Raw genomic sequence first — 12,661 nt, forward strand, 5'->3', positions numbered from 1 at the left:
AACACGGCATGATTCACGATTAATATCGTAATAATAATTTGCAATGACACGAGAAAAATGTAAAAAGTATCTTCTTATCCAATTATGTTAATAACTGCCTTAGCACAATTTTTAAATAACTCTAAGTAATTAAAATACCATTGCACATTATCCGAACCAAGTTTAAACGAACAATTTTCAATCTCACGTTCGATAGGCATTCGAGATCGACGTCTGGAAATTTGATCAGTTTTTAATAGCCTGCGGCTAACTTCTGAGCGGGCAGTCATATGATCGACACGGAAAAGGGCGAGTCCGATTTCGAGTTTGACGTATCCGTATTTCCAGTGGAGCAATTGTGCTGAACGATTCTCCAAAATGAAGGGTTGTATGTTCAACATTGACGGCGGGTATTTGGAAGGTCTTTGTCGTGGATTTAAATGCGGGATCCTTCAGCAAAGTGACTATCTCAATCTCGTACAATGCGAAACGCTTGAAGGTAAGTTTCACTCAATGCATACATTTTAGTTTAAAAACAGATAAGACACACTCACACACACGCATGTACAACTTTAACAAATTTTAAACTAAACATTAATTTCATCTATATTAATTGCTTTCCATTTTCGCAGATTTGAAGCTACATTTGGCTGGTACAGATTATGGTAGTTTCTTGGCTAACGAGCCATCGCCACTTTCTGTTAGTGTGATTGATGATAAACTGAGAGAAAAGCTTGTCGTGGAATTTCAACATATGCGCAATCATTCTGTAGAGCCATTGTCGCAATTTTTAGATTTCATTACTTACAGCTACATGATCGATAATATTATTCTGTTAATTACTGGAACTTTGCATCAAAGACCGATTTCAGAATTGATTCCTAAATGTCATCCTCTTGGCAGTTTTGAACAAATGGAAGCTATTCATGTTGCAACCACACCAGCTGAACTTTACAATGCAGTATTAGTAGATACTCCTTTAGGTATGACATATAATTTTGTGTTACTTTAATGCTTTTGTTATGTTCATTGAAACAATGAAACATTACAATCAAGACATTCTATTTTCTTTTGTGATCTAATTTAATCATATTTGTGACAAAACTAAATTGTCATTATTTGTCTTGTACTAAATATTCAATAAAATTGTAGCGCCCTTCTTTGTGGATTGTATTTCTGAACAGGATTTAAATGAAATGAATATTGAAATAATCAGAAATACATTATATAAAGCATACTTGGAAGCATTTTACAAATTCTGTAAAGAAATTGGTGGAACAACTGCGGATACCATGTGTGAAATACTTGCGGTATGAAACATTGTAAAATCAATTATTAAATTGCACACGAGGATCGTGTATGAAAAATTGAAGAAAGCTATATAGAATGGTTTTTGAGATTTGTTATTAATTTTTAATTGGACATAACTACGTTAAATGTGAGTGATCCTCATGTGCATTATTAAAGGGTCAAGTAAGATAATTGATAAATTTATATACTAAATATACATATGTATATATATATATTTTTTTTTTTTTCTATACAGTTCGAAGCTGATAGGCGAGCTATTATTATAACTATCAATTCGTTTGGAACGGAATTGGGTAAAGATGATAGAGCGAAATTATATCCACGTTGCGGAAAATTGAATCCTGATGGTTTAGCGGCACTGGCAAGAGCTGACGACTACGAACAAGTCAAAGCAGTGGCAGAATATTTCGTAGTGAGTATATGTTTCAAAGAGAAAATTTTATATTTCTTAAGAAATTTATATATATTATTTTTATAGGAATACAGTGCCTTGTTCGAAGGTGCGGGTAACAATCCTGGTGATAAAACTTTAGAAGATAAATTCTTTGAATACGAGGTAAATTTAGTATTATCGTAAAAATTAACGTAACAGGCGTACATCTTCGAATGTTATTAATTTTAATGTTATTATCGCAGGTTCGCTTAAACGTTCATGCTTTCCTTCAACAATTTCACTTTGGAGTATTTTACAGTTACCTTAAATTAAAGGAACAAGAATGTCGCAATATCGTGTGGATAGCGGAATGTGTTGCACAGAAGCATCGTGCTAAAATAGATAATTACATTCCAATCTTTTAATAAGTTTCTTTCAATGCTTTGTTGATCATTTATGTTTAACTACAGAAAGAACAATGTCACACGTAAATGTAACTATTCCTGCTTATTTTTACTCCTCAACCACGAATAACTAATAATTCTACAGTATTTCGTATCATAGAGGAACAAAAAGTGTCAAATGAGAACAAAGTGTAATTGTTTAATTAATAATTAAAGAAAAATATGACTGTATGTCTATCCAAAATGAACAGATCATATTGAAAATTATTATTTAGTATTATTGTCATACATAACAAGAGTTTATATCATATAGATGTACATAGTGTATTTTATTGTAGACCAGTATATATTATGTTTGATATTACCTGATGTTGTAATTACTGATTCTATTGTAATATAAAATAATATATCATGCATTCCATAAGTTTGAAGCATTCAATTCGAATAATAATATATTATATTAAATCGAAGTTTTTCATTTACCTTCATTCTTACTCAAAAAGCAAATTAACATTTCCTTTTTTTCGGTCATTTATATTTCAAGAGGGAAATCTAATCAGTTTGTTAGGTAAATTAGTATGTGTATACCAAACGAAAAAAATGAATACTTACAAAACGAACTTGCAATACTTTCATTCCTAAATTAATTATATTTTGTTTTTCAATTAACAAAACATTTAAATTAATAAATCATGTAATAATATTCAAATTAATGTATCATATAATAGCGTTCAAACCAATTGATTATTATTACACATACAAATCCACACATATAAAACTATAAAATTTTATAACTGAAATTAATTCAGTAATATGTGAAACATGTCTACAGCCTGTACCATTTATGTTTATGAACAAGATTCCTTATAAAAATCTTAATATATTTACTCTAGAGCAGCCCTCCGTTTCATAAATAATTTAACATTATTCAATACAATTTTTTGTTATTAGAAAATGCGATACTGAATTTGGATGAGTTTCGTAATATAAAATCCTAACGAAAAATATTTGTCAAATATATATATATATAATATGTATACATATCTGTTCTTGTACTTTTATAACATATACATATACATATATAAATGTATATATGTAAAAGTACATGTACACACATAAAAAAATATGCAATTTATTATATAAAAATATAATTTTTTTTAGAAAATTAATAAGGTAAAATTTAATATTTAAGTGAAAGACTTACAAAAAGTATCACGAATATTATAACAACTATTAATTCTGTATTTTGTAACTCTTTCACCAACAATTAATGTTTTACAATACTGGTTGCTTCAGATAAAACGGAGTTAAAATGTTTCTTCTGTTACTGCAAATGAGCTCTCATTATTTTCCGTTAGGATATTTTTCAAATTTATTGTAATATAAAAAAAAAAAAAACAATGCTTATCTTCTACAAATTCGTTCACTTTCACACTGCATTTTTTCTCCCTCCGATTCTCGACTCCTTGCTGGATGCGCTTCTTCGTTCATAGACTTTACATTAGCGACGGGAGCCGGTGGAGTATTATTGATATGTTTCATGTTAGCTGTTGGTGAAGGTGGTTTCGTTGTTCTGATTGGATTTGTGGTAACATTATTAACTAGATTTGGGGGTTGATAAATCGTTAAACTTTTTAATCCAAGCACTTCTGGATTTTCTTTCCAAAAACGATCTCCGATAATATCGTCTACCAGTGGAACAACTCCTGGTTTTAATCTGCCTGTTCCATCTAGTACTAATTTTCTTATAAGCGTGGTACCTTTTCGAAAAAGTGGAGGTTCATTGTTGTAATTTATACCAAACTCTTGGAAAAGTAATTCATTCTTATGTGACGCTAGTGTTCCCCTAAGTTTTGCTTCTGCCTAAAAATTGGAAAGTAGATAGATATATATAGCGATTTGTAAAAGTATTACTTAAAATATACATTGTATCTCGGTTGTCTTCTAGCCGAACTTTATAAGTGTGTTCTACGAGTAGGGAAAAGAAAAGATTGAAATATATAAAGGAAACAGTAACGTATTGACAAAATTTGAGTGGAAAAGGAACTTAAAATGCCAAGAATATATCTACGTAATAATCTATATGCTTATATAGTTAACGTTTTTGTTAGACACATTTTATCACATATGTGATTCTAACTATACTTTCTATACGTGGAAATTAAAAAATTACAATCATACCTGACTTGGACTAAGTTTTCCTTTCAATATAAGATTCCAAAAGCAAGTGTTATATAAATTATTCACATGAACATCTGCTTGACGCCATGCTAAGTAATCCCTTAAATTCTTATCTGTCGGATATAATACAACACGAGCATCGAAGGACGGTGGATAATATAATTCTTTGCCTTGGAAGAAACGAGGCCAATGATAAACATATGATGATGCAAAAAGGGAATTGACATTTGACATTAATTTTGAAGCTGAAATATAATGAAAACAGTATTGTAAACAATATTTGAAGGATCACATAAATAGAATAACACATCTGTAGCACAAATTATTGTACCTCTCGCACTCACTCTCACAATATTTATCTATTACTTTCAACTTATTATGTATTGCACAAATTAGTTTTTTAAATATACATATACATATATCTATATGTATATACATATACATACCTCTCCTTTTATAGAGTTCCGCGTCTTTTCGAAATACGAAAGAATATTCGTCGCTTTGGCCAAAACCTAAAATTATCTCTTTGAAATCTTCCATAACCGTAATAGCCGCGCGATTCATTAATTGTAATGCAGCTGCATCGTTCGGTTTAGTGAATTGATGCGCATCACAGAATTTTGAGAAATTTCTACCGTCTATTCTAACCACAATCCAACAATTTGGTAAACAATACTCGTCACGTTCAAATTCTTTTACATATTCAAATTTACTTTTAGCCATTCTCGTCAAACTTATGTGCCGGCTATTGACCACTTGTTTGACCAAGCTAATGTTTTTCAGGAAGTTCCTTCCTGTTGTCGGAAAATACAACATTTCCTGAGACTGCTCAGTGTTGAAGTCTCCACTGTCGGGTTCGCTTCAGTTTCAGACGTGCATAGCTTGCCTTGGAACAGATTGATTGAAAAACTACCGCAAGAATTTGTTTATTGCCAAAAGAAGTTAACATTTGATCACGCATATATTTATATTCCCAAATAGCCACGTGCGCGTTTATTGGTTATGTCAATTTGCTATTATGTAGTACCAGTACGCAGCGGGAGTTAATAGAAAACACTCTGTTGCATACGAATCTTCTGAATGAAACCGTTCCAATTGGTTCCGAAAAAATATGTTTAAATTCTTAATCGAGATATTTCTGGAATATTTTACGAGGAATACAACAGAATGGATTTACACGAACGCTATATACAAAGCTCAACGATAGATTTTTCAATCTTCGAACTGTTTGAAATTACATTTAAGGACAATCCATTTCTATTATTGCACCGTTTAACAAGACATTACAATGCCGAAATAAGGAAAAACAATTTCGACGCAAAACAATTGAATACACTTCGAATAATATTATGCTACGAATATCAACTTGTATTTAATGCAAAAGAGAAAGGCACAAGAATCGTTCAAAATGATTTATGTTTCAAAACGATAGAGAGTACTCTATGGACAAATGAACAATCGCAAAATTTTATTGATAATCCAATTTTATACGATATTATAGTCTTACAACTAACACTTTACTGTAATACACAATGCATTGAGCAGCATTTGATTAATTTTCAAAAATCTAATGCCGATATATTGAACAACAGTGAAAATAAAGTTTTTTATTTCAAAATACTAGAATGCTTTTTAGACTGCTTACAATTAAGGAAATTGTTGTATAACAATTTGGAATCAAATTCCTTAAACCATTTTAGTTCATTGTATCTGAAAGATTTAACATTATGGTTGGAACTAAGACAAAATAAAGAATGGCAACTATTTGTTTCAATTTTGCCAAAATTAATAAATATTTTTGACTCCAATGATATTTTGCCAGTCCTATGGGATTGTATTTTAAATTTAACTGATTCAGAGGATGCACTTAGTGTGATCAGCATTATAACAGACATATGTTTTTCATTAAATTCAAAGAATACAAGTCTTATATATCATGAACTATGTTACAGGGAACAATTATGGTTATTAATTGTGAAAAACTTGCAGTCTCTTGTACAGCAGCATCGTAAACAAGCATTATTTATAATGAAACGAATAACTGGTTTTATGAATACCATAGATGCAAACAGCTTAGTGGTAAAAAAGCACAAAGTTGTTCCTTTTATGTGTAATCAATCCATCGAAACAAAAATATCGATAGGTGACATTAAACACAATTTCTTCTTAATAGTAGAAGCATTAGAAGAAAAACAGCGTCACTTGATATTACCTGCTTTGGCACATTTGCCAATTTTGATAAAGGGAAACAAGGAGCATGTTGCATGTAATGATTGCTTTAGCACCATTTGGTTGCAATTCATCTTTAAAAGAATTTTACAGCATGAAAATAATGCTATAGTAAAACAGGGAATTTTAAATCTTTGTCAATTGCCCGATCTTATGTATGATGATCAATTTTTAACATTGCTCATACATGCTTTAAATAATACATTTTTATATGAACATGGTGCTTATGGAGAAGAACCAAAAATATTAAATGATATTATTAAATTGTTTACACATGTACAAGAAAAACAGGATGAATTCCTGTGTAGAGTTTTTCGAATAATGAACAAAGAATTAAATTGGTCTCCAATACCAATATTTTATATGTTAATAATTTTAAGAATAGTTTCAAGTAAAATTTCAAATCACTGGAGTAATGAGCAATTAAGTCTAATTAAGTCTTTGATACACAACAATATAAATAAATATTCCTATGTATTAAAATTTGCATCCAAAATTGAACTTTTAAAAATAATTTCTCTGTCCGTAGAAAGTATTACTGATTTGAAAAGTGTAGTAGATATATTATTTGAATTTCCTTCCACAATATTACAAGAAATGATGGTAGCATTGTTGCAAAAAATATTAGTAAAAACAGATGCAATTAATTTCATAAGACTTGTGTGTGAAGAATATTCTTGTCAAGATTCACATGTAAAGACAAGTGCTGCAACTTTTCCTATTATGATTAAAATGTTCCATGATACAGGTCTGATGTTAGAGCATAGAACATGTCCTATAGAGGAAGTATTGAGTAAATGGCTATTATCATTAAAAGGAATAGATGTAAGACCCTATGCAAATATTGAACATATTTACCGAACAGTAGTTTTTGTGTCATCATTACTTCATTTACATACTGAACAGTCTCATAAATGTACTACACAATTATTGTCCTTACATATAAATGATGCAATGATGTTTTTACTCAAACATAGCCGAAACATGTTATATAAGATCAGTTACCAAGAAATACACGAGTACTGCAATACGACCATTACATTTTTCAATAAAAATTTGATTTCATCGAAAAACGAAATTTTAAATTATACTGAGAAGTTGAGAAACGAATGCATATTTATTCTTGAAAATATAAAACAATATACAAGCATCCACTATATATATGCATTAAACATTTTATATCACACTCAAAATATTTTATGTACAAATCATGTACCGTTTTATATGGAACCATTGATAAATATATGTGATGCTCAAATATCTGATAAAGGAAAAATAGCGACAATATGTTACAAATTATTAGCAAATCTTGTAAATCAATATTTATCTAAGGTAGAAATAGAATTGTGGCCAAAAAATGTTGACTGGTTTAAAAGTATATCCCATTTATACGAAATGGAAGGAAGCGAAATTATTCCAGAAATAGCACTAATATTAGAAACAATGGTTAATAAGGGAGCAATGAAAGATTCTAAAAATAGATCAAATTTTGAATCTATTTTTTCTACATGTTGGAGAGACACTCTATTGAGTACAAAGAACGAGACTTATTTCTCGGCAATAGAAAATCTTGTCGGAGTCATTATAAACAATAATTTGTTAGTGCTACCTAATATTATGGGTTTTATAGACAATGTAAGAAGATAAAATATTATCTAAGATAAAATAATTAATATTTTACTTTACATGGTAACGTGTATTTTAATAACTTTTAGTTTCTCGATGAATTACTTGAAGAAGCTAAGAATGTGCGGAAATTGAAGATAATTTTAATGAAGAAAATGACATTATTAGATGTACATTGCCTTAGAAATTTACAAAAACCATTGTTATCAGGCCTACTTCACGGACAAGTACTTCAAAGAGATGAACAAATAGAAAATCAAACTTATTTGTACATTATTACAAATTACAAAGATTATGATGATTTTTACATGAAAGCAATGTGAGTATTTTTTATGATTTATTATTTTTATTTATATATTGGTGTCTATTTTCTATTAATATTTTAATTTCATTATTTAGACTTTGCAATGATGATTATTATATCAGAGCAATTTCTGCTGTTATGTTACATAAAATAGTTAGTGAAGATAGAAAATACACTAAAACATTTCTTCAAATTATTTTACAAAAATTGGAAAAATATAAAAATAAACGGTATTTTAACCACTCTTATATACATAAGATAAAGCATAGAATTATGCAAATTTTGTTAATAATACAGCCAGTTTTATTTAAGGTAACAAAACATTAGATATTTCATAAAATAACAAATTTAACGATTGAAAAAAATATTCATGTACTGTGAGCCTTTAATTTTTCTCTACAGGAAGACACCAAAATATTACAAGAATATCTTTGTAATTTAATAGTCTTGGAAAGTAATCAGCATAGTGTTCGTCTAATGCAAGAATGGATACTAATAAAAATTCTTTTAGAGAATATTGACCTTGATATTGCACTTTGGAACTTATTTCGAAAGGTGTTTAAAACAAGCTATTCCCGTTTTTAACATTCATATTTCTATTTTAAATATATAAAAAATTTAGTTACTATAATGTACATAGGGTATTGAAACACGTCCAGGATGTGTTAAATCCATAGCATGTATTGCCTATCATGTAACAAAACTTCTACCCAAAGAATATGAATTTCTACACTTTACTCGAAGAGTAGTTGGCTCCATTGCCCATTGTTGTTTTGGACACCAATACAGTATGCGTCTTTATAGCCAGGTAAATTGTAACACTGTAAGTAATAGTAAAACTGAATACAGGTGAAGCACATTCGACATACGCATTTTATTGCTGTTGAATGCTTTAACAGCATTGAATCACATAAGGATAATATATACACAAAGTGCAATTATATGATTTAATGTATTTCTGAAACAGGCATGTTAAATACATCTCACTTATACACAGCAGAAGTTATAATCATATCACTATTTGTTTATGACAGATTATTTTTGTAAAATTGTGCAAAATGTTGTATGGACTGAACTATAGTAACGAAATAGTATTACTATACAAGAATATGTATCATATTGTAAGTTTAAGTTTAGAAACTGGATTGGCAAAAAATTCAAAGAAAATCCAAGATGATTTTTATCTCACTGCTTTCCATCCGCTACAACATTATACTTTAGAGGTAATGCTATTCAATTAATATTAAAAATGATTTATATAAAAATTATGTTTAAATAATTTGTTCTATTTTCACTTGCAGACAATTTATTTTGAACTTCCTCGATTATCTGGTATGGATGAAAGTGAATGGATACCTGCACTTTTGTTTAAATCACTAAATTTCAAAGTAACAAATAGTCATCCTCTTCAAATGTATAACTCAGATAAGCTTTTATCATTAACAACGTCATCATATTTATTAAACCCTACAGGTACCTTAAATGTATAATGATTATAACTTCTACAGTGTGTGTTAAACCCTATATAATCTAAAATAAAATATATAATTTTATATAATTTAAAAAAAATAGGCGATACAGAGTCATCTGTAACAAATTGTAATATAGACAATTTTGAGGAACAGAGCAACATTCAAAAGAAAATGAATCCTTCAAATTTATCACACAGTGATATTTTTCCAACAATCAGAGAATCCATTTGTCATAAAAGAATGTCGGACCAAAAAGGTCTCATAGTTGTAGCATGCCTTATCGATCGTATTCCAAATTTAGGAGGACTTGCTCGCACTTGCGAGATTTTCAATGCCAGAGAATTAGTTATTGCCAATTTAAGTCACGTGAAGAATAAAGAGTTTCAAAATCTCAGCGTGTCTGCTGAAAATTGGATAACTATTACAGAGGTATTATATACGTGTGATATTTTAGTACTTAGTACAAGTAATGCTTATTATAATTTAATTTATAAATATTGTAGACAAAGCCACATGAATTATGCAATTACCTATTGAATAAAAAAGATACAGGGTACTCGTTGGTAGGAGTAGAACAAACAGTTAATAGTACAAATTTATTAAATATGAAATTTGAAAAGAAGACAATCCTTGTTTTGGGGTAAGCTATTATAAAGTAAAATAGTTTCTTTTAAATAAGAATTTGCATTATTTGCAGAAATGAAAAGGATGGAATTCCTGCCAATCTGATACCTTTATTTGATACTTGTATAGAAATACCGCAAACTGGGGTGATTCGATCATTAAATGTTCATGTTACTGGAGCAATATGTATATGGCAATATGCGAAACAACATGTATTTACATAATTCTATTTTTCTTTGTAACAAATAATTATAATATTATGTTATGATTAATATTCAGTTTTTGTAAACAAGAAATTATTTTTCTCAACTAAACTTAATAAAAAAGAAATAACAAAAATAAATTGAATTAATATTTATTTATAAAATTGATATATTGCTTTTATAAATATGTATTTATTTGAACGACTATCATGTACAGATTACATTCGTATGAATGATACCATAGCTTTTTAAACATCGTATCCTATTAGATGTCGTTTTCCAATACATTCTCCGACGAAAAACCAACATAAAACTTCAATTGAGACCAATGTGTTTAACCAAGCTTCGCGTACTGAGACTTGAAGATATCGTTTGTTTTTAGCAGACCTTATCAGGTTTGAAATACCATTTCTAATTGCAGGAATGTCAGATATCTTTGGCGGAACTAGTTCTACTTTTGCATAGTATAATGATTTTTCCAAAATAGGCTTCGATTTTGCTATTATTTCTGGAACCAACACGTAATTGTGGAAATTAGTATTTTATCAAAATTATTTCAATGAAAACGATGAATAAATGACAGAGAAACTAGCAAGCAATAGATTAACATTGCATAACCTTCAAGATATTAACAGACATGTTTTTGACAAGCGTATCCATGATGGATTTACTTAAAATTAGTTTAGAATTTTAACAAGGCTAAAGTATGATCTTAATCTAAAGAAAATGAAATAATTAACTTTTGTGTCGAGCAACGAGTATACTAATGTTATGTAACCATTAATTTATAAGTGAATTACAATTAATTTTATTCTGTTACAATTTTATTACGCTATTTTTCTATATTCCCAACACACCTCCAACTGGTATAGATTTCAATAAATTCGCCATTTTCAATCACCACAATTCTCTTCTAAATACGGAGAAACAATACCGTCTAATGGACCTCGCAACCCCCGTTGCAAATAACAGTTCCGTCCTCTGACGGCAACCTTTCGAGTTATAACTTGTATACTTCGACCATTCAGGGCATATATAGTGAACGTATTCACGGTTTACTATTCTCTACTGATTTTATAAATTAATCTTTTATAGCCAGTGAATGGCGTTTGTGAAGGACGCTACGCTTTTGCCCAACGGAAAATGTTCCTATCTTTTCTTCTTTTCTTTCCTATGCTTCCCCTACTTGCATACTTTTCGCATTTAATATTTCTGCATACATTCCTCTTCTTCTTACATCTTTGTTAACCCTTTCTTCCCCTTTCTTCCCCCTTTTAGTCGCCTCTTACGACAAGCAGGGGATACTGTGGGTGTATTCTGATCCCCACCGCACAGGGATATACAGGATCATTCACTACTCGTATGACAAATTTTTACAGCTGATATTACACCTCAAAAGCAACAAAAAAGTTCATATAAACCTAAGTCCGATTTATAAAAATGTCAGAGAAAATTGGGACTTTTGTTTTTTTCAGAGCAATGGCAGTTTCACTCATATTATTGATTTTTATTGAACAGAGAAAGTAAGATAAATTATATCACCCGCTTTAGAAGTAGGAGAGAGAAAGATATATAAGAAAGTTATAAGGAAGAGTGAGATAGATTAAACTAACCCTTCTCTCGAACCCCTGGCGCCATCTCTGTGAAAAGTGCTCAAACTGGTCGCACACAATTATCGACAGCGAAGTACACTACTGAAGAACTATTAGCGCCATCTCTGCGGAGGGTAGTGAAACTAATTACCGACCTAGTTTCAGCTTCCCTCCAAGAGATGGCGCTAGTGCTTCAGTAGTTCACTTCACTGTTGATAATGCTGTGCGACCAGTTTGAGCACTTTTCACAGAGATGGCGCCAGGGGTTCTAGAGTAGGGTCCTCATTATCTGTCTCACTCTTCCTTATAGCTTTCTTATATATCTTTCTCTCTCTTACCTCTAAAGCGGGATATATAAAGTAT

The 12,661-nt window shown here is 30.0% G+C and overlaps 4 protein-coding genes across 4 annotated transcripts; 2 read left to right on the top strand and 2 right to left on the bottom strand.

Annotated features, from left to right (window-relative positions):
* The first annotated feature begins 238 nt into the window (after nucleotides 1–238).
* Nucleotides 239–2,491, top strand: Vhaac39-1 (V-type proton ATPase subunit VhaAC39-1). Its single transcript, XM_076893007.1, has 6 exons — nucleotides 239–478; nucleotides 612–962; nucleotides 1,132–1,289; nucleotides 1,526–1,702; nucleotides 1,769–1,846; nucleotides 1,927–2,491. The coding sequence occupies exons 1-6, from the start codon at nucleotides 358–360 to the stop codon at nucleotides 2,086–2,088; spliced, it is 1,047 nt and encodes a 348-aa protein (XP_076749122.1). The 5' UTR covers nucleotides 239–357; the 3' UTR covers nucleotides 2,089–2,491.
* On the bottom strand, nucleotides 1,841–5,064 carry Thg (tRNA-histidine guanylyltransferase). Its single transcript, XM_076893006.1, has 3 exons — nucleotides 4,695–5,064; nucleotides 4,249–4,493; nucleotides 1,841–3,930 (listed from the first exon to the last, which is right to left on the bottom strand). The coding sequence occupies exons 1-3, from the start codon at nucleotides 5,062–5,064 to the stop codon at nucleotides 3,472–3,474; spliced, it is 1,074 nt and encodes a 357-aa protein (XP_076749121.1). The 3' UTR covers nucleotides 1,841–3,471.
* Nucleotides 5,065–5,415: 351 nt separating this feature from the next.
* On the top strand, nucleotides 5,416–10,727 carry LOC143422408 (uncharacterized). Its single transcript, XM_076893005.1, has 10 exons — nucleotides 5,416–8,112; nucleotides 8,193–8,422; nucleotides 8,503–8,719; nucleotides 8,810–8,962; nucleotides 9,048–9,215; nucleotides 9,442–9,630; nucleotides 9,709–9,880; nucleotides 9,980–10,308; nucleotides 10,383–10,519; nucleotides 10,577–10,727. Exons 1-10 carry the CDS (start codon nucleotides 5,416–5,418, stop codon nucleotides 10,725–10,727), a joined length of 4,443 nt encoding a protein of 1,480 aa, XP_076749120.1.
* LOC143422412 (ATP synthase F(0) complex subunit g, mitochondrial) lies at nucleotides 10,279–11,704 on the bottom strand. Its single transcript, XM_076893008.1, has 2 exons — nucleotides 11,564–11,704; nucleotides 10,279–11,214 (listed from the first exon to the last, which is right to left on the bottom strand). Exons 1-2 carry the CDS (start codon nucleotides 11,595–11,597, stop codon nucleotides 10,955–10,957), a joined length of 294 nt encoding a protein of 97 aa, XP_076749123.1. The 5' UTR covers nucleotides 11,598–11,704; the 3' UTR covers nucleotides 10,279–10,954.
* Nucleotides 11,705–12,661: the final 957 nt, after the last annotated feature.

Source organism: Xylocopa sonorina, chromosome 3 (genome assembly GCF_050948175.1).
Source record: "Xylocopa sonorina isolate GNS202 chromosome 3, iyXylSono1_principal, whole genome shotgun sequence".
NCBI classification, from domain to species: Eukaryota; Metazoa; Arthropoda; class Insecta; order Hymenoptera; family Apidae; genus Xylocopa; species Xylocopa sonorina.